We start from the raw sequence: 22,370 nt of genomic DNA on the forward strand, positions 1-22,370 counted from the left end.
CCCTATCGCCTGCCCCATCCCCTGCTTGCAACAGGGAGCTGGGTTTGGGCAGCGCCTTGCCTTTGCCTGCCCTCTGGCCAGGAGCCACATGCCAGGACCCTTTAGCAGGCATGGTTCAGTCTGCAGATCATCTGCCTGTCAGAGCCAGGTATCACAGTGGGCACATCCTCTTGGGTCATCTCCCAACGTGCTCCTGCTCCAGCCTCTCAAAACAATACCAAAGCATCTTGATTGGAAATGCATATGTTCAACCCCCAGCACCCACATGGTACCACTTTGGATGGCTGCCCCAGCTGCTGTTCCTGGGAGAAAATCCCATCCGCAACCATGTGCAGCCTGGCCTGTGGGAGCTAGGGAAGGGACAGAGCTGAAAACAGGTGCTCGGTGCACTAGTACAGCATTGCCTGCACAGCTTGCATGTCCCCCTGGCCCCAGGGCACCCTGCTACCATCCACACACTGAGTTTTGTGCACTCCTGTATCTTGCACCCTGGGTTCAGGCTGACAGCTTGCATGTCCCAATCCAGAAAAACCCAGTGTTCAACTCAGGTGAGGCTCAGCCACCTTAATCCCACAAGACAGTAAAGCACATGCTCCACAGGATCACTTGGGGAATGGCTCTGAACAGCTTTTGGAAGCAGCTTCACTCCTGTGCAACCTGAATTCAGGGCACTTTGCCCTGAGACCTCAGCATGGTGTGCAGAGCCAGCGAGCTCCCCACCATCCCTCTCCAGGAAATAGGCTCAGCTTCCCTGCTGTACTCATGTGTCTCTGTTCATTAGCCCTCCGAGCGTCCCCTCAGTTTGCTCAGGGCCTTAGTTGTGTTTGCATTGGCCTCTTCCAGCAGTGCCACCATCCTTCGATCAGGGATCATTAATGCTTAACTAATGTCTGGCTATGCATCACTGGGCTGCCAATCTCATGGGCTATGATTGAGCAATATCATTTCTCTTTGCTTAAATAAAGCTGACTGAAGTTTTAAATCATTTTCTTGCCTCTTGTAGTTGCACCTCTGTCGCCTGGCAAGTTGTAATACTTGTGGCATAGTGCTTGCCTTGCTGCTGTTACAGAGCATTTGTCCTATCCTGCTGGGAAACATGTAGGTTAAATAGGAGGAGTGAGTTTCCCCTGCATTGGTTGCACAGGATGAGAAAGGTGGTGATGGAGTGGGGTGTTGTTCAGACCTAAAACAGCCTTGATTTTAGTTTGTTACTAAGTTTTGTTAGAGGATTACGATATGGCTGGAGTCTTGGGGGGGGGGGAGGGGAAAATGCAGACTTGAGCCCAGGCACAGCCTCTGCAGCAATTTGTTACCTGCAGTAATGCCCCTGCAGTGGCAATGCCTCCCAGCAAGCCTTGACGTGGGGCAATTCACAGCCAAGGGGCCCAAGGAGAAGTGCCAGGTGCCGCCATGGAAATCGCTTCCACCCGCAGTCAGCACCTGGGGCATGAAAGAGCCCCCTGAGACACCAGGGAGCTGCTCTGCAGTTCCCAGTAATAACAGGGCCCGCGATCGCCAGCAGTCCCCAGCCACGTCATTGGGGCTGGATAGCCCATGGCTCAGCAGGAAGCCCCGGCTCACGTTCCCCCTGCGGCACATGCTCGTGCCAGCAGCCTTCACCTTCCCAGCTTTCATACACCCATTTACAAGGTGCTTTTTAGCAAATCTTGCATGGACTCTGCTAACACCACTATGTAGGATTACAGACACAGGCTATCAGTAGGTTTTACCTGCTTACAGTGACTGAGTCAGCCTGAAACATTAACTACTCAGTTTACTCTGAACAGTACTTTGACCATTTCTCCTTCTGACTAAGGGAAGCCTGACTGGGTTGTGTCTTAGCCCTGTAACAGTGTGGCCTTGAAGGCTTCTACCTGTGCCAAAATTAACCTTGCCACCTCTGCAATAAATAAATAAATAAATATATATATATATATATATATATATATACCCTTTGATTTAAGCATAAATGGGCTGGCATAAATCATCATAGATGGCTGTTCTGCATCTCTTGAGGGTTACTCCAAAAGGGACAGCCTCCCCCAAGCCACCAGTGAGCCCCCACCGGGCCCCTCTGAATGAATCAAAGCGTAGAAAGTCCATGCTGAAAGGTGTATTGGAGACAGCTGCCTGGCAGGAGAATCAATGCCAAAAGGGTTGGGTCATCACCTAAGGCTGCATGGTCCTGCCAGCTGTGAGCTCTTCCACTGCTCATTGCCACTGGGCAGCGCACCAGCTGGGGGATCTGCAGGAGACAGGTGCCCCCACTGAGCTGCGCCCTAGGAATGGGGCAGTCTCCTTGTCCCACAGCCCAGAAGCTTTCTTTGCAAACCAGTTTTTCCAAGCAGCTAGGAGCAGCTCAGCTTGGCTGCAGGGCTGCCAACCTTTCCCTCTGTGGCTGATGTCCACCAGCAGACCTCATTTCTCCAGACTGCTTTTGCATCAGGAGACCCAGTCAAAGGGGGTGAACTTGGGCCTTGCTGGGTTTCCACCATAAACCCAGCACAGCCCTGCTACCCCAAAGTCCTTCTCAGTCATTTCTCAGCTTCTGCGTGTAACTGGAGGTGGTGTGTACGTTGACAGTGGGCACCCCCCAACCACTGAGCTGAGCACAGTGTAGGACACGCAGAGGGTTTTCTGAAGGACCAGCCTCCCCCGCTCTCCCCAATGAACCACACAAGACTGTGTGCTGCAATGAGAGCAAGGTCCCCAAGCCACAAAGCCACATCCCTCCAAACTGACCACCCAAAGCTTCAAGGGACATACAGCCATCAGGTAAGAAGCATTTATTGGGTAAAGTTCGGTACCGGCCCAAGAGAGGGTTCTTGGATTGATCTCCTAGTATTAGAATTAAGACAACTGTAATCTAAAATTAGATTTTGTTATCTGCAACCTGCTGCCACACTAGTACCTCATTCATGGCTCATAAACTCAGCAGGAAGCTCTGATATCGAGCTGCAATTCCTTTGCAGTGGTAAAACCTCTGAGTGATGCCGTCCCCTCACCTCTTTCCCGTACATCCCTTCACGCTAAAAGAAACCTGCACCGCTGCCAGCAGCCCCTTCTCAGGGGCCACGGCCATCTGCATCTGTGGGTCACCCAAGTCAGGACCGGGCTCTCTGCACTCCCAGCTGGAGACAGGGCAGTTCTGCTGCAAACACACTCCAGCCTGCTCTGCAACAGTCCATTCTGCCCCATTGGGAGCTGCTGTGGGGGGATTACATGGCAGATACAGCCCTAGCCAGTCTCCAGACTAGCTTCTCCAAAAAAGCCCTGGAGTCTAGGCTTTGGGCCTGCAGTTTGTTCCAGAGCTATTTGCAAAGAGCATGGAGGGAATTACTTGAATGTAAGGATACTTTCCACGGAAAGGGGCTGGCCAGCCTTTGTTCCACAGGCTATTAAAATCCCTGAGCATCCTCAAGGAAATGTGTGACTGGAAGGCAGAGTATTCAAGTACCGCTATTCTGTGCCCAGTGCTTTGTAAATGGGAAGAGCTGTGGCAAGCACACTCTCAGGGCAGCGCTGGGGCAGGAAGGTGTAGCACCAGCATTTCAGTCCTCTCGTCCGTCTTTGCCACAGTTGACATCATCCTGCCCTCTGTCCTCAGACAAACCCGCAGTGCCACATGGGCGCCTCTCGGGGCACGCACAAAGGAAGTGCTCTGCCTGACACACGCAGAGAAACCCAGACTCTTCAGAGTACGTGGTCTGCTGGAGAAGAGCCAACTGTGTGAATCAAGATCTCTAATCAAAGAGCAGCATTTTGCCTCAAACTATTTCCTGTTGGTTCTTCATTTGTAGTTAGTTGCAAATATCCCTTGGTGCTCTTCACCCTCATTATAGTTTGATTTTATAGCTCTATTACAAAGGAGTGCCTGCACAAGGTGACTATGAGGACATGCAACAGCCATACATCAGCCTCCGGTGGCCTCATCCGTCAAGTCACATACAGGCAGTGTAACAGGGGAGAGGGCCGGGCACCACCGCATCTCAGGGGCTGTGGTCAGTGGGGTCGCACTTCAGCATGACTTTTATTCCCTCGCCCCTCTTAGTGGTCTCGAATGCTTCCAGAGCCTTTTCCAGGGGGAAGCGGTGTGTAACCAAGGGCTTGACATTTATGCGCTTGGACGCAAGAAGAGCAATTGCCATGGGCCACCTGGAAGGGAAATGTAGAGCAGGACGTGAGAGCAGTTGCTGGTTTGGATCCGGGAGGTCTCTGTGAAGACCTATGCTCTCCAAGAGCCCCAAGGAAAGAGCAGGGAAGAGTCAGACTTTGCTACAATAATTTTTGCAGCCCAGGGAAGTAAGGGGAATTTTGCCTGCTATGGCTTTCACAACGAGCCAGTCCGCTTGCAGACAAGCCAGACTCCTCCAAAATGCCCCCAGCACCTGGCCTTCCCTCTCTACAGGGCACAGGAGCTGAAGACATAAATGTCAATTATATACTTTTTTTCCATTTTGGCTTGTTTGCAGCAGCGGAAGGGTTTGAAGGGTCTCTACCTTTCTTGGCACCATCTGCTGTTTGAAATGGGGCATTGGGCTGGAGGTCCCATCAGCTGATCGACTGGCCTGCTTTACTGCGATCAGGTTTGCAGTGCAGGACTGTTCCAGTAATCAAGGTATAAAGTGCAAGATAAATCAGTCAGGCTGTCTGTCCTGCGGTGCTAGTATTTCAGAGTGACATGAGGTTTAACCAGTTGTAAGGAAAACCAAGCTTTTTCACTTCCTCTCTCCTTGTGGAAAGCAAGAATTTCTTAAGGACACTGAGGATGAGACACTCTGACACACTTCAGTCCACCCAGCCCTGCACAAGACTCACGTGTTGCAGTAGCGGAATATCCCCTTGATATCCACCTCCCGCACGGCAGCATTAATGATGGGTACAGTGACCATCTCAGGCCCCAGTCCCACCAGCACCAAGGTCCCTCCAGAACGAGTGGCCTGAAGAACACACACACAAAAATGTTATATTTTGCTGAACAAAGTTAGTCACCACAGCAAGAGCCTTTGCAGCACACTGTAAAAAATAAAATTGTTCTTTGTGACTGTAACGCACTGCCTGGAGTACAACAGAGAAGCCAAGGGAGAGGCAGGATGCTGTCAGGAGTCCGTAAGTGTGAAATGTGATAAACAATACTCAGGAAACAATTTTCTGAAAATTCCTGAAGGATTTTGGTATCTAAATCCCATTCTGAAAAATGACTGGCACTTAGGAGTACAAAAAGCCTTTTGGATTTCAATGGGAGAAATTTAAAATGTCTAAGAGCCTGATATTCCAAGTTTTTATGTGCCTAAAATGCAGCTGAGCCACAAAGAAACTTTAAAAAGCACATAACCACCTAGCTACGGTGCAAGTTAGAAATGACCTTGCTGATTTACAGGTAGTCACATCACTGTGGGGCTTTAGAAAGGTTTTGAAACTACTAAGCCCCTCTCCCTGACCATCCTTCATATGTGGAAGCATCCTACTCTCCTACATTTCTAATCCTGAAGTCCAATCTAAGGCCACAGGCAGCAGGAAAATCCTCATCAGGAGAAGCCCACAGGAAGTGTACGGCCAGAGTAAGAGCAGACCAAGTCCACCTGCACCCCACTGGCAGAAACCACCGTGTGCTGCCTGGTATACTGACATTGTAATGCCACATAGCCAAGGCACAACAGACAAGCTGGGGAAATCAGTATTCGCATTACAGTAACACCCAAAAGCTTTTGCTACAGTTGAGACCTCATAAAGTCCATGCTCCAAAGGGAAGGCAGCTGAGGAACTGGATCAAATTTGCCTGGCCCAAAGCCAGCCAGCAAACTAGTACCAAAATCAGGAGCATAATCCAGGTCTCCTGAGCCTCACCGAGGGGATCGTTCATCACTCAAAACACAAGCCGCTCCAAACACCATATCCTAGGTTCTCCTATGAGAAATACTACACTAAGGCCTACTACAGACTTAAAATTAAATGACAGGCCTGCAGAATCTCCTTTGTGTTCCCAGAACTCTCTTTAAAACATCATTAACCTCTGAATATAAAAAAAAAACTATTTTCTTCTTATTTCTACTTTCATCCTGAATGAAGGTAATTACTAACAGCAAATACTTCGTATCACTGTATCACCTGAATTTGCCATGTTGTATCTATATCATGTTGTTAAAATTTACAACTGTAATTTAATCATTCCTTTGGGATGGTTTCTCGAATTCTCCCGGAGGTCAGCTTATGCCTGGGGAATTGCCACCACTGTCATGCTGTCAAAGAGTTGGAAGATTAAGAGGGCAGGTAAAAGCAGTGGGGTGGTTTTTAGGAGAGACAAGATTGGAGGGGAGATCGACATGATCCCACTGCAAAAGGGATTTGGGCAATTCACCCTGCAGGGGTTGCCTGGAGTCAGCTAAGCCAAGAACAGGAGGCTACACCAGGAGACAGCACTTGAGCTGCTGCTGGCACACCGATCCTCTACCCTATCCTACCCTACCCTACTCTTTCTCGGTGAATGGCTTCATATAGATTTGCTAAAACTAATCCTCTCTGTCACAGCAGCACCAACAGAGGCAAAGGCCTTTCAGACCCTGTAGGTCACACCATTGATAGGGTTTTCATTATTTGCTTAGTCAATTTATTCTGCTCTCTCTTCTGCTGATGCTTCACAGTGAGACAGACTCTGAAGCTCACCTTCTGAGGAAGGATTCCAGTGTGGGAGCCTCACTAAGGATGAACACAGAGTCCCAGAGAAGATATATGTAACAAGTATGTGTGACTTTATCTCCTGGTGCTTCTTCCCCTAGGTTGTTTACCAGTTTTATGGACTCCCTTGCAGGCCTCCTGCTCCCAATGTGCTTTGCAAAAGGCAAAGTTTTTTCATAGTTTTTATGTCTTTTACGAGTTGCTCTTGAAACTCTTTTTTCAACTGCCTTCTTTTGATTTTGCAATATATTGAGTCAAAGAAAAAATTCGGGTAGGGAGGGACCTCTGGAGGTGTCTGGTCCAACTTCCTACTGAAAGCAGGGCCAATTTTAAAGTCAGATCCACCTTCAAAGTCAGATCAGGCTGTTCAGAGTTGCATCCATCCAGGTGTTGAACATCTCCAAGGATGGAGATTTCCACCACCTCTCTCATGCCTGTCCCAGGGCTGCACTCCTCTCAGCGGAAAAATTTTTTTTGCTTGTATACAACTGGAATTTCTCTTTTTGCAGCTTGTCCCTTTTGTCTCTTGTCCTTTGACTTTGAATCTTTGAGAAGAGTCTGCACTATCTTCTCCACAACCTCCTATCAGGCAGTTGAGGACAACAAAAAATCCCCTCTGCCTTCTTCATCTGCCAAAACTTACACTCTTTATTATTCTCCCCATTTGGACATAGCTTCTACTGTATGAAAGATCTTCTCTTACTTTTACGAGCTCCCTGACACTGCTATTTAGCCATGCTCAGGTTTCAGAGTTTTACTGTAGTCTCTTTGGTAAGTGGTAATGTATCTGAGCATCAAATCAGACAATTGTCCCCGTGATGTCTGCAAAGACATAACTCTGCTTAGCTGTCTCTCTTAGTTTGTTCTCTAACGAGCAACTTCTTTTTACCATACCAAGCCCCCAAGACTAAACACTATGAGAGCAGAATAACATCATTCGCTGCTGTGTCCCAGAAAGAGTAAAGCAAATGCCAGTACTACTCTACCCCAGGAACAAGTGATACTCACATAAATGCCAGCCTGGATGCAATCTTGCACTCCTGTACACTCCACAGTTATCTCGGGCATGCAGCCAAGCAGACTTTCTACTTTGGAGGCCACCTCCTGTGGGGTCTCATTCTTTACCTGAATGGTGAAATCTGCCCCTACCTCCTTGGCTTTCTGCAGGCGAGAGGCAGATAAATCTGGGGAAAGATGAAACAAGTTAACAACTGGAGCACTATATGAAGCAGAGGCAGAGCCAGAACCTGAGCTTGCAATCCACTTCCTTCCACTATCTGATGTCTCAACAGTGGTGACAGAGCCACCTTGTTAGGTGACCAGCTGTCATCTATCTCAGGAAAGAAACTAACATTTGTTATGTGTTAGGACAAGATGGGAAACTACAGCCCTCTAGTACTTTCTCAAAATTTATGTAGCCCATGCAAACCAAAGGGATTCTGGATTCCCGCCCTTAAAGAATATAGGAGGCCACCCCGAAGAAGCCCTGATGCAGGCACTTTTCTCTGAAGTCTGAACATGTGCTCATAGAGCAGCACACAACCAGGCAAGTCTAAGTTCCCTCTCTCAAATTCACACAGCTGTCAGTGAGGAGGTGCGGAAGAGATCTGATCATTTTTCTAGGCAGGTAGAGAAGGATGAGCTATGAGGACAACTTAAGGCCCAAGAGATGCCAAAGATTTTCCAGCTGCAGGAGTAGGTATGCTTCAAAGAGGCAAAGCACAAACTCTCCAAACTCATAGACAAAAGCACATCATCTGAAGCAATGTCCAAGTGAAGGAAGAGCTGCAACCATCAGACTCGAGGGCTGTTTTCTAAGAACGTCACTTCATAGGTCTCCAAATTTTTCTACAGTACTGCAGGAGCACCAAGAGGCTACAGTGCCAAGACAGATCAGAAGGCCATGCTTAAGTCCCAAGAGCGTGCACATTGAAACTACAAGCAGGGATGTGACTGCAACATGAACAGCTGTGGCCAAGCACTGGCGCACATATACTAGCCATGTTGCTGTGGCTGTGCTGCCACCATGCCTGCCCTGGGCTAATGCATGCTGCAGTCCCAACACTCACTGCAGAGCAGAGGAACCTTAGTGCAGGAAAAGGCAAAAGGCAGCAGAAGGACAGGACAGATGGGGGAGTGCTAAGCTACACTCGACCTGCTTGAAAAGTGCAGTTATGTCTTACCAAAGCTGCCAGCTGCCACTGTCTAATCCTGCATTGCTCAGTGCCTCTCTGGCAATGATTCTTTCATGAAGCAGCTTCACTAATTCAACAGGGACCTTAATCCACTAGTGGAACAGGACTGTAAGAAAAAGACAACATACACAAGCTCAGCAAGTTAACCTTGCAGGAGCCCACAGTTAGGCAAATCCCACCTCTCATTTCTTTTGCATTTTCCTTCCCTGGCTCTCAAGACAAGGTGCTTTGCTTTTGCTCATGTTCTGTCCTCATGAATGTCCTGGGCATTGCAGGCAGAGGCAAGGTCACTCTGACCTTGCTCCCTTATGGCTAGAAATCCCATGGCTATGAACAGCAGGGCACCAAGAAACCTTCCTGACAGGAGACATCACCCTGGGCTCAAAGGATCATTAATTTGGCCGTACAACTTCTAATGATACCAGATGAGAGGAGATAAAGAGTTCTCTGAGAGCTTCCTCAATGAACCATCAGCAGATGCTTTCAGCTGAGCGAACTGCAGAACGCATTAGTTGGCAACACTAAGTGTGTCCCTGCTGTTACAGATGTCTCCCATCCTTTTACCCTTCTTACAACAGGGCCGGAGGCTGCTGAGCGCCTCTCAAGGCAGTTTCTGCCACAGATTAATTAGAAGGCAAGCATGTAAGAGAAGGGAAGAGTGATATGGCAATAGATTGGGCCTAGGATATCCCATTAATGCAGAGAACAAGGCAGGTGAAGATAAATGTCTGCGAGGGCATGGCTGTACTATGGTACTCTGTCCAGAGGAATCTTTACAGTTCCATAAATATGTGGACCTAAAAAATCTAAAATAGCCCATAACTAATGGCCTCAAGGAGTTATCCCTCCTTGAATTGGAGTTATCCATCACAATACAGCTGGTCTTCCAGAGGAGGCAAAGGCGAGGAAACAACTTGCTCCAGCACACAGCCAGCACCAGCAAGGTTCAGCCTTAGCCAAAGGGTCTTGACACTGGCCACATGTGAGGGAGCACACTGTGACTGGCCAGTCTGGACAGGAGCACACCAAGAGAGCAGGACCATCATGGACATAGTAACAATTCACACCAGAACAGGCATCCCTTTGACTTGGAGCTTGGCAAAAGGGTTACTGATTCACGAAAAGTGAACTGTATTCAAGGAGAACTCACCCTGAGAGCCCCAAGAAAGAACTCACCTCTGCAAAGCTGAGAACATTCACCTAACCTGTCCTGACATGCCTATGACAGACAAATTCTTCTTGGTTGAAGCTGAAGATGAAGCCCTGGCCCGTACCATGGAGCAAGCTGCCCTGGGTAGCCATGTCGCCTGGAAGGAACCCACCCATCTCTCTCCAGACCCCACCAGGGCCAGAACATCTCTGGACTTGAGGAGGTAGACAGTGGAAAAGAATAGTGGCACCTCTGAGGCAGAAACTACCTCTTTGTTGTGCACTGAAGCAGTGGTCCGAAGAGGCCTGTGTCTTTGCACTGGAAGAGAAGCCTGGATGGTGGAAGCTTAGCTGTAATAGTCAAGACTTCTCAAACTCAGGGCTGGTGGAGTGGGCCAGTCTCTCCAGCCAGTGGTCCTAGGCTTGAAACTCAGAAAACCATAGTTTTCCCAAGTCTTCTCTCCAAGACACACAGTGAGTCCACCGCAAAGAACATACCCCTCCTATGAGGGCACAGCTTCTTTTCTGGCTTCAGAGAAATCAGAGACACAGGCAAGGGGAAAATAATGAAGGAAAAAGGAGAATGGAAGACAGAGAGACAGCTATCACCCTGCCAAGGCCACTGCTCTAACATGAGCCACTCTGACTCAGCCCCCATGCTGGGAGGAAGCAAAGTCAGAGGAGCTGCCCTGCCCCTCACGCGGCGAATGTGACGTTACTGGAAGGGCAGGCTATAGACATGCCCCTACCAGCAGCAAGGGCAGGCCATAGACATGCCCCTACCAGCAGCAAGAAGGCTCAGGAGGCCAGGTGCCGGCACACCCACCAAGATGAGTACCCAGGAGACCTGTGGAGGATGTTTCAAGAAGGGAGAACAAAGGGTAATAAAATGCAAACGAAGTAGGAAAACTCAAAGCTGAAAAATAAGACTAACATCATCCTGGAAGCCCTGGCTTGAGCTCTCTTTCCTGTGGCTGAAGGAGGCATTAGTCACGTCTGTCCTTCCCAAGCCCTAAGCATTGGACTTCAGGCCACGTGTACAGTCATGCTCGACGCTCTCCTAGTTGAGCTGCACTCTGAGACCTCCCAAGGAGCAAGAGCTGCTCTTTTCAAGGCACTTGAAGAGTCAAGAAGCACTTCTGCCTGGCACAGCTGGTGTCTCCCACATGCTAGTGCATGGGAAAGAGACCGTAGGGGCTCAACTGTACTCCCAGCAATGGGCCAAACTCCTCGCAAAGTGCCCTGTTCGGAACACCACCACGCAGCAGACACAGCTGGATTCAGCCATTTGTCATATCTGGCCATTTGCTAGTATATTTTATACTGTCCCTTTGACAGAAACACATCCAGAGGCAGTGCCCCTGTGGGCAGCCTGCCATATGAGGAACAGATATACTTCTGGAGAGAAAGCTCACTCTGTCAGCCAATGCACCTCGAAGTGGCCGCAAAAGTAGCTGACAGGCAGCAAACGTCACAGAGAATACTCCACACTTCTCCTATAGTAGTCCTCTAGTTTGTTGATCTGCTCGGGAAGGAAGTACTCGTGTAGGAGAGGTGTATGGATCACACCAGCAGTACTATCAGACTCAGTCAGGACTGTAATAACATCTTTGCATAGCTGGCATAAGCGAATCATTGTTAAGCATTTACTGAGGCTGATAGATCTGCAAGTTACATAAAATGAGAAGGTTACCATATTATCTAGAGCTCAGACATTTGTGAGTTTGTCATTTGGATTTTAAACTTGGCTGAACCCAACACAACGCTTGGGAAACTGATCAATTACACAATTACAGAGCTGTATATTGCTTCTAGTCAGAATTTCATTTTCACTTCCGGCCACCGGCGCTAATTAAATTTTTGTCTGACAGACTAAAAATAGTCTATTCTTGTAACTCTGCTCCCACAGAAGTGACCAAATTACACTTAAGCTTCTTGTGATGGTTAACCAATGGATCCAATTTAATGGGCTAATATCCTTGAAGCTCTCACACTTTCTATGTTGATGGGCTAATATCCTTGAAGCTCTCATACTTTCTGTGTTGATGATCCTTCAGACAGAACATGAATTCTGTCCCATTATTCATCTTCCCTGACCAGACTTCCAGGGTTTCTGGAGCACAAGGCAGCAGCACCAGGGACTTCAGACTTAGACAGTACAAGTGGAATAATTTCTCTTATGTGGGAATTACTAAGTGTCCCTTTAGTGTCAGGTTGAGCAAGGCCTAACACTGTCATAGGAATACCCAAATTGTCACTGCACTTGCTGGGGAATAAGGCTGCTCTTTTAGATCCCTTTAAGGAGAAAAGCAGCTTTTCAGAGCAACAGCAATGTCCACAGCAAAGAAGGACAGGAGAAGGTTTCCCATAAATATCAATCACACCCCTTCAGCAGCAGAGTGCAGAAAGCTTTAGACCATAGAGAAGATGAAGAGTCACAAAACAAATCAATCAACCTCTTCTGCACCCAACTGCATGCACCCCCCCCAAAATGGGAGAACACCAGTCTTGCCAGGATGAAATCACTTCTGGGAAAGGAGCAAAGGTTATCAGAAGCGCTAATATCTTTTATCAGGCAAGCTGCTATAGCTGGGAAGAAAGCCAAACTCTGGTGCATGCAAGCCTTTGGAAAGGGTAGGGCTGAACGTTAGCCTCTAGCTACAGTGCCAGCATCTCTACAGGAATGATAGGGAAGGGACACGACTCCTTGGCAGAAATGTAACTTTCCAAAATTTGCTGGCTCCAGCTAAGCCACAGAAAACCACTGCTGAAGCCATAGAAGGTGAGTTCTCCCCAAGTCAGGAACAAAACTCTTCTAGATTTCTAGATTTGTGTGCAGCTTCTCCAAACAAACACAAATACTTAAAGTAATTAGTTTTAAATGTGTTGTGCAGACAAAGTTTTTCACAGACAAACACATCATAACAACTCCAGGCAATGAATACAAAGAATCTGGTAGCAAAGTACAAGAGGGCCTTTGTGGGCAGTCAGCTCACAGGCGTTGGCTCCTAATGCCAACAGAAAAAGCAGTTCCTTGAGAAGGACATCAAAATCCCCTGTGGCAAAGAGCCAAAGAAAACCCATTTTTCTGCCCATGTCGCGCACAAAATATCTGACAAGGGACAACACCTGCATGGGCGTCTCTGAGCCTCTTGTCCAAACACTTGTCATGCAGGTGATGTGAAGACATCTACAGGTCAGGATCACTACTTAGGTCAAGGCTTAAAGATAAGAAGGGGTCAATTCTATGTAGCCAAACTTCCTGACCCTACAAACCAGGCACCAAGAACTTCCTATGACCATATGGAGCCATTCAGCATATGCCATATGGTGAACTGCTGACCCAGGAGCAGTTCACAGACAGGAGAAACAGCAGTTTCCTGGGCTACAGGGAAGAATATGCCCAGGCAGGACTGGGCTCGAGGAAGCAGGACAGGGGTTGGGGTAGCAAAGTGACCCAGCAACATCAGCCCCACCAAATCCTGCTGGCTTATCAACCCCTTCCACACTCAAGGACTGGGTGATCAACGGGCCCTGCACCAGCTCAGCTTTGCATCAAGGTTCCTCACACATGATTCAAGAGCCAGAGTTGTTCTTCCTGCTATAGAAACTATCATCCTCAAAACACAACACTTAGCAAAATATATAGCCAGGACTGATTACATCCACCAAGCACACCCCTGCAGGGTGGGGCAGCAGAGCAAGAAATGCCCCAGACTAGACAGTTAGAGGACTTAGGGAGGAGAAAGCAATGATCTGCCTTGGATTTTCACACAAGCTACTACTGAAATATGTTTCTGCAATGACAAGACGCTGAAACCTTAATTTTATCTCTCAACCTGAAGACTGAAACACAGTAACTGAGAGGCCAAGAACACTCCTGGCCCTAAATGGGGAGGTGGAATAACAGCCTTTGAAAAGCTCCAGATTGGGGTTTGGCCCAGGAATGCTGCAACAATTTGTGCTCATTGTCTAGCTGTATCTGTAACTGTTCCTCCTGGCCACCAGCACTCAGAAGGATCAAAGGGAGCAGTGGTGGCAGTTGGAAACAACACTTCCAGGCCCTGTTCAAATACCAGGTGGAAATTTCAACCAGGGAACCTCAAGAGATTGCTCCAGCTGGCACTGCCGTGTCAATTCCTCTGGACAAACTATGTGGAGAAGAGCCTGATCTTTGAGGAGAGGTGGTGGGAGCTGGGCTGGGTTAGTCTGGCAAAGAGGAGGAGGGATCCAATTGCAGTCTACAACAACCAGAAGGGCAGTTACAAAGAAGGATGGAGAAACTAATTTCTGTAGCTGCAGACAATACAAGGGAAAATAGCCACAAATTGCAGTTTGGGAGGTTCAGACTGGACCCCAGGAAAAACTTCTTCATTAGGAGGCCGTGCAGTCCTGGACTAGGTACCCAGAACAGTGTGAATCTTCATTCTCAGAGGTTTTCCACACTCAGCTAGACAAAACCATGCCTGACTTGATCCACTGCTGATGACAGTCCTGCTGCAAGCAGCAGTCAGACTAGAAATCTCCAGGAAAGCCTTCACACCAACATTTCTCATAGAAATAGCTGGGAGGCTGGACTAGATGATCTCTAGAGGTCCCTTCCAACCTCAGCTCTTCTGTGATCCTGTGAATATCAAACAGGAGCACCCAAGTGATATCCCACTGCCAGTTCTAGTTGGCCAAAAGACTGCAAGTCAACACAGTGCACTATGAGCATGATATGAGCAATGACTGAACCTATACATTCATCAGAACAGTCTAACCAAATACAAGAGCATAGAAAAATCCCAGGACACAGGTATGCAAGGAAGGCCCATTTCTGAAAGGCAGGGAATCTGAAAAGGCCTTTTAGGTCATTATGGATAACCAGCTGAAAATGAACCCCCCAGCAGGGGAGCAGTAAGAAGGGCATCAAAAGAGCACTGAAGAGGGACAATGTGGCTGAACACAGGAAGGACTGGGGAAACACTGTGTCCAGGCCATCACTTATCACTACAAGAGGAATAAGAAAAAAACTGCTCAGTGTGAAGCTCCAAGAATAGCTCCAAGAGAGGTATAAAATACATTTTGGTGCCTTGACTGCCTGACTTATCAGTGCAAAGACTAAGAAGGAAATATAATCAAGGTCTATAAGCCCTACAGGGAAGAGGAAATTTGATACTCAGGGCACCATGATCTATGAGCCAAATGTGTAACACTAACCAACAGCTGAAAGTTGAGGTCAGAACAGCTCAGAATGGAAATAAAAAGAAAAGTTAGTGATCAAAGGCACTAGGAGCAAAGGGAGCTTCTATAACTCAGAACCCTGACATAAAGATGCAGTTTCTCTTCCCAAAGACCTGCTCAAAGTCCACCAGAAGTCTCTGGGCTCGATCTAAGGACTGCTCATTAGCCTGTGGTTTATGCACCTGCACAATCTGTCTCTGCTAGGAAGCAGAGGTCATTATCTGGGGCCACTAACCTAGTAGAGAAGCAGCAGTTGTAACCTGCATCTTCTTATAGATGCCAATTAGTGCGAAGATCAAGGTCTCCTGGGAAATGAGGTGTTTATTAGGATTGCCTCCAGACAGGAACACTACTAGTGCATTCAGGAACAGACCTTCCATTGTGCTTGGACTGCCTTCCCTAGCAGTTGCCTTCAAGGAATTATTAGGAATCAGTCAAAGTGTTAAACCATAGGAAACAGGCACTCCTATGGGTTAAAAGGACTTACCTGTAACTACCACGACTGCTGCACCCATCATCTTAGCAACAAGCACGTTAACAAGGCCAATTGGTCCTGGGTAAAAAGGGGAGAAAGAGAAAATACACAACTGTCAAACAGCACCATCCACAAGCACAGAAAATGCCAAGAGCTCAGTTCCTGCACTAAAGGAGGCTCCAATGGTGTTTCCAGGCGGGTAGTTCTGGGATGGGATCACAGCATCACCGTGTACCCAGGGTAGGGAGACTGGATGCTGACAGGGCAAATGTTGATACCTGAAGGTCAGCAAGGAAAAGCACTGCCCGCTCCTGCGCTCCCTCAAGCTGGTGAGCTCAGCACACCCAGACACTRCACTTTAGAGTAGGACTGCTCAAAATGTGGTACTACAGTGCAGTACAGGCAAGGAGAGCCTCAAGGTCCCCCTCAGCATCTGTGCAGCTCTGCCATGACCCACACTTACTGCTGAGCTTAGAAGCCCAGCTTGCACACTGTCCTTCACCCTCCATCCCACAGAGCTGCAGCAGGCAGGGAACCCAAGGCCTGAATATGTTCTACCATACCAGAGCCAGACACGAAGACTTTGCTTCCCAGAGTGACTCCAGCTCTTCGGCAGGCATGGATTCCCACAGAAAGGGGCTCAATAAGGGCCCCTTCTTCAAAGGTGACATTATCTGGAAGCCTGCAGGAACCAGACAGAAGCAATATTCACCAAAGAGGTTTATCAGGGTGATGGAGGAAAACCATGATACTCAGAGACCAAACATAGGTCTAAATCCCAGTGGCAAAACATGCTCTCACCCTTGGACAGAGAAATGCAGGGCTGGAATGGATTTCAAGAGCTTATACTGCCTCTTCCCCTGCTCTGAAGCAGCACTCAGCAAGTCAGCCCTCACACCCAGTCTCAGTCTCCCTTGCTGCTCATTCTCTTTGGAACAAAACCCACAGCTGCATATGCATCACCCCAAAGGCTGCCCTGTGGCTGGGACCCGTCAGTGAACTCCCAGACTCCTCATCTGGCAAGAGTCATTTACATCCAGGCTTTCGAAAACATCTTCCTGCCTAACACAAGCCAATGATGATGCCACATAAAGCAAAGGCAGCCAGAACCAGGCATCTCCGTCACACCCTGGATATCCTCATGGACACACAGTGTTTCAAAAAGTAGACAGGCCCCAGTGTGCACCTTCCCAGCAGTCAGGAAAAATGTGGCACCCTGTATAAAGCGGGTATCAAAAGCATTTTAGTCAGAAATGACAGAGTAATGCAGCTAGCACAGGTGAAAGCAAAAAGTAGAGCGGGGTGAGACCCTTCTCTACTCCTATAAGAAATAAATCCCAGCCACGCAACGCTCAGCGCAGCCCTTCAGAAAGTCACCATCACTGCCTCTTTACACAGCGGGTGCTGAGAGTATGTCTGGGAGGAAGGTTATGCCCCACCAGCAGAGCTGAAGCACCTCTTCTTTGTGACAGCCCTGGGAAACTTGAGGTCACATCTCAGCCAGGCCAACACAAAGCCAAAGGAACTGAAATGACAGTCATGTAATGGCAGTTGTAAGATGTCAACATATCCCATATCTTTAGGAGGCATTAAAGGGTTGACTGCAAGAGTTCGGGTGCCTGAGAGTTTGGCATCACATTTGCTCCTACTGAGTCCGTGCACTGCCCTGTTAGCAGGGAGGGCAGCCTTGTGGCATAATCCCACTTCTGTCAAATTAGCCGGAGCACACAACACAGAGCTTGTCCTGGGTCCCCATGGCAGCTGCAGAAAGACAGACAATAGCAGAGAAAACCAGTGACAGCAGGTCTGGACAGTGAGAAGTTGGGCCCATGAGAAGAGCATCTCAATCTTCCAGCAGCTGTCTGGGATCTGCTTTGAAAGGAGCTTTCTGCCTGAGGACTCTCATGAGAAGTAAAAGCATCCATGTACCTCCTTCAGATTCATTCGATCCTGAACGCTAACTCTACAGGTACCAAAGATCAATCCCAGGCACATTCGGCTGCTCTCCCCTGCCTGTTCAGGGAAGTACTTGCTCCACAAAGACTGAAAGAGGAATTAAGCTCCAGAGATAGAGCAGTCTCATAGGGCCACTACCTTGGACTATGTTTAACTCCTCATGTAACTGCACTTACATGGGTATAATGTTGCAGAGGTTTGTGTCCTAATTTCTAGTGTCCTAATTTGCCAGAGTACTGAAGCACATGCTTCCTGCTAAGCACATGTGCAAGTCCTGCCACAGTTAAGAACAAATTCAAGTTCACTGAAGTGGATACGAAATAGAGCTATACTGCTGGTAGTTTAGTGGGGTTGCTCAGCACCACACAGAATGTGGTTTGGCAAGGATGCTGATTTCTTTTCCTGTTCTGCTTTAACTAGGAAGACTTTGTTTCAAATGACAGAGCAAGGTGTCAGCAGTTGACGTGGTGCTTTCTAAAAAGCAGCAATAAAGCTAGCTCAGCTCAAAGAATCAGGCAAAGACCTCCAGGTACAGTCATAAGAAGGCAAGGACATAATAAGGCAGCAGAAAAGAAACCAGAAGCAGGGAGCAAATGGGAAAAGGAAAATAATTAAAGGTTAAAACAATGGTGACATCCCAGGAAATATGCAAGAACTATTTGTTTACATCTGGCACCAGTGGGTATAACTACACCTGGCTGACAAACCCTTTGCAATGTGGCTTCCATCCAAGCCTTATATACATTATTCACGGATTAGAAAGCAATAGAACCTGTTGTGTTCTAATAAAGAGCTCTCACTGCGACACTCAAGACGGCCAAGAGGTGATTGTTTCAGCTAATTTCCCCCCAAGGAACACATATTTCTCTGCAAAAGGAACAGTGACTGACTTGTAGCAGAAGCTGGCACTGTGTTTGTAGTAGCGGCACAAGTTCCCATCATCAGGAGGCGTTGCACAGAAGAAGATGGTTGGAGAGAGGTTGTAGCGTCCAAGTTTGCAGAACTCATCTATTTCTCTTGGAACGCCCGGCTCAATCGCCACTCGATCACCTGCCAGGGTGAAAGCAGACTGTGTTACCTGGGGAAAAGGGGGGCATATAGGTATGGGTACTTCAGAATGGTCACGGAAGAGAGCATGAAAACCCAGCACAACAAAAGCATAAGGGCACTTACTAACTGAGAAAGATCACACTACATGCACCAGGAAAGTTCCTAACACTTCCTTCGCAGGGGCCTCATCACCAAGATCTTCACAGTCACATGAAAAGAGCTGGTGTTTCAGAGACATGGATACAGACCAGATGGAGGCTTAGTCACACAAAAACCTCTCTCCAGCTGCCTTGCACTGAACCTTAGCAGATCTCCCCTTTCCACTGAAGAGGCAGCCCTCACTCCTGGAAATCCCACAGACACACATGATCAGATTTTTTTCAGAAACTCTAGTAATTGGAATATCAAATAATCAAGACAAAGCAGGTGAGCTCTGCTGGCCACCAAGCTGCCAGCTCTAACGGGCTGTTCCTTGGGAAGACAGCTAAGGTAAGGTACGGAAGCACACCCAGGAGTCAGGCAGGATTTGCCAGGGAACAGAAACTCCTTGATGCTACAATGTAGCAGTGGGGGCTGCCGGAAGGGCCCATGCTGCAGGACAAGGAGTAACTGTTTACCCAAAATCATGAGGCTGGATGGTCTAAAGAAAACAACTGTGGGATCAAAGTACAATTGCGAGTACACAAAGTACACAAAAGAACCCTTTCTATTTGGCATAGGAAATCAACCAATGACAAATCTCATGGTGAAGCTCTCCAACAAAAGGCCCTCACTTGACACAATATAGGCAATATAGGAAAGGGAGGATGGATCAAAGTAAAGATCTCTCTAGCCCAGTACACCCTTGGCTCTGATATGGTCACCAGGAGATGTCTGGGAGAGAGGAGCAGGACAAGCACATACAATTATTTCATTCAGTGTTCTCCAAGCCTTCAGTTATACTCAGCTCAGGGACCTCCCAAGCTAGATCTGATTTCTCTGTATTTAGGAATCCACAATAGATTTCTTTTCCACTTTCCACTATGTAAACTTTTAGCATCCACACCATCCTTTGCCAAGGAGGTCAGCAGGTCTGCTATGTCTACTGTGAACGCTGCACAGAGCTCCCACAGCCCCTTTCTCTTGTACTGGAGGAGACAGAGAACAGGTGATCTTTATGTGCCTTCTCCCTGCCCTCCATGAATCTTTAGATCTATGTCACATGTCCTTGAGTTGCCTCTTTAGGGCTTGAGTTCCTAGCTTAGTCGCTCATCATACAGAAGATGCTCCACATCTTCAGTCATCCTGTCCTCATTTGACCCTTTTCCCACTTCTCTTATATCCCTTTGGAAATGAGGAGACTTGAATCGCATGCAGGGCTCCAGAAGTGCATCAGTAGGGATGCACACAGAGATGTAAGAATGTTCTCTGATTTAGTCTCTCTCCCTTTCCTGACACTGATTTGCATTTTTCACCATTACTGAGCACTGAGCCAATGTTTCCATGCACCGTGTCAGAGCCCACGGTCTCACTTTCAGCAGTGATGGTCAGCACACTGTTTTATATATGAAGCTGGTCTTGTTTCTCCTGCCATGGACAGCACTTTATGCTTACCTGCACTGAATTTCATCTGCATCTTATTGCCCAGGTACCTATAAGGTGTCTCTGCAACTCCTGCTAGCTCTCCCTTGTCCTCTTCACCCTGCCTAACTTGCTGCTGTCAGCAAACTTTGCAAACTTTGCTGCTCAGCCCATTTTCTAGGACATTCATGAGCACAGTGAACAGCAGAGGTCACAGCAGAGGGTCTGGTGGAGTTGCACCAGTGACCTCTCTCCACTCCAGGAGGCCTTTTGCTCCTTCAGAAATGCAGCAAAGAAACATTAACAGCAGGTTACTGGCAAGAGCAATGTACATGGTTTCTGAAGCTTTTTCTAACTTCTTCAAAAAGCACCTTGTACCGCCATACATTTGGTTCTGCCTTAAAGTAAACTCAGACAGCTCAAGAGGACAAAGCATACCTAAAAAATACCATAAACCACAGTGGCCAAGTTGGGTGCTGAATAGTGCAGCAACACTCTTTGAAGGAGGTGGTCACACTGTGCTACTCACAGCTCAGAACATCAGATAAATAAACATAACACAAAAGCACTGCCTGTTAGCAATTCCTTCTCAAGAACTGATTAACAGGAAGACAAAACAAAACAAAACAAACAGATTTGATTCCAATCACCTGGCTGCAAATGAGTTACTCCTGATCCCACTTTGATGATGGTCCCAGAAGCCTCATGCCCCAGTACCATGGGATCCTTTACAACAAAATCCCCGATCTGACCGTGCTGCCAGTAGTGAACATCAGACCCACAGATCCCAACAGAATGCATCCGCAGGAGGACTTCTGCCAGAAAGAAAAGAAGATTTCTTTGTAGAAAAAACTTACCTGTTTGGGTACTGGGACAACTACAAGTTTGCTGTCCCGGTGCCCCACAACCAAGACCAAGCCAGAAACGTCCAAATTTACCAGCGTTAAATAAATGTACTGCACCTACATGCTTTTGGACAGATGGCATATTCGTCAGATGCCTACTGAAATACAAAACTATATAAGGATTTAAAACAGAGGAAAGCTTAAAATGCAGTAAGAACCCTGTCAATAAAAGCTAATGAAATGTAAGAGGGGCATGGCTACTATCTTATTTGAGCAAGAACAGAAGAGCAATTGCCCTTAATTCCTCTTTCTCCCTAAACTAGACTTCAGCCCTGGAGAGAGTTAGTGAATCCAACTCCTATCGGCCCATACTCCCTTCCTATTTAGTCCTCAGATAAGATCATCTGACCTGTCCCAAGAGCTGTGTAATGTGAAATATATAACTGACAAAACAGGAAGCAAAAAAAACAGATAATGGGATATATCTTTGATTGTTCTAGCTCTTCTTTTCAAGGGGACACACTGCATGACCTATTTCAGCTGCATATTCTCTTCTGGATTATTTTATATCTCCTCAGAAATATTTTATCTATTCTATAGCATCACAGAGTGGCAGAAGAGAATGGGGAAAGAAAACAGATTAGTAAATAACACTGCAAGCTAGAAGCAGTCTCTAGGCTTACCATTGGGACCCGGTTCTGGGATCGGCCGGTTTTCCTGGGAGGAAACAAACAAAAAAAGGTTCAACTTGTGCAAAAGCATGGGAATGCCTTGTGGGAAGTCAGTCTAGGTTACTCCAGGTAAATCTGACAGCGGAACAAATTTTCAGTTCTGTCTGCTCATAGAAGTTGCTGTGCAATAAGGCAAGATATAAATGTGCATCACATCATTTTGCTTACCCAGTGGAGTAATGTGGGCATCCGTTACAAGTGACCACACAGACAGCTTGTAAATCCATGCTCTAACTTACTGTGCAGTAATTTCTTCATGCAGACAAGATCCATGAACTGAACTTCCCTGCCCTGGAACAGCCTCAAGTTTCAGCTGAATCCCTCATACTGCACTCTGAAAACAAATTTGCCTTCTGCAACCAGGGAAGATTTTGAACCACATATTTATATGAAACTTTAATATCTCAATGCTTATAACATTAGTATAAATAATGTAAATGATTGTTATTATATAATAATTACTAAATGTATAAATAAATTATAAATATTACTATAACCAACATTTAAA

At 47.3% G+C, this 22,370-nt stretch overlaps 1 protein-coding gene across 1 annotated transcript; it reads right to left on the bottom strand.

The window, feature by feature from the left end:
* Nucleotides 1-2,788: 2,788 nt before the first annotated feature.
* On the bottom strand, nt 2,789-21,881 carry SORD (sorbitol dehydrogenase). Its single transcript, XM_026068263.1, has 8 exons — nt 21,815-21,881; nt 20,937-21,101; nt 18,567-18,726; nt 16,284-16,402; nt 15,733-15,798; nt 7,684-7,859; nt 4,819-4,940; nt 2,789-4,155 (listed from the first exon to the last, which is right to left on the bottom strand). The coding sequence occupies exons 2-8, from the start codon at nt 21,085-21,087 to the stop codon at nt 3,990-3,992; spliced, it is 960 nt and encodes a 319-aa protein (XP_025924048.1). The 5' UTR covers nt 21,088-21,101; nt 21,815-21,881; the 3' UTR covers nt 2,789-3,989.
* Between the last annotated feature and the right edge of the window lie 489 nt (nt 21,882-22,370).

This window comes from Apteryx rowi, unplaced genomic scaffold (assembly GCF_003343035.1).
Source record: "Apteryx rowi isolate R43461 unplaced genomic scaffold, aptRow1 scaffold_27, whole genome shotgun sequence".
NCBI classification, from domain to species: Eukaryota; Metazoa; Chordata; class Aves; order Apterygiformes; family Apterygidae; genus Apteryx; species Apteryx rowi.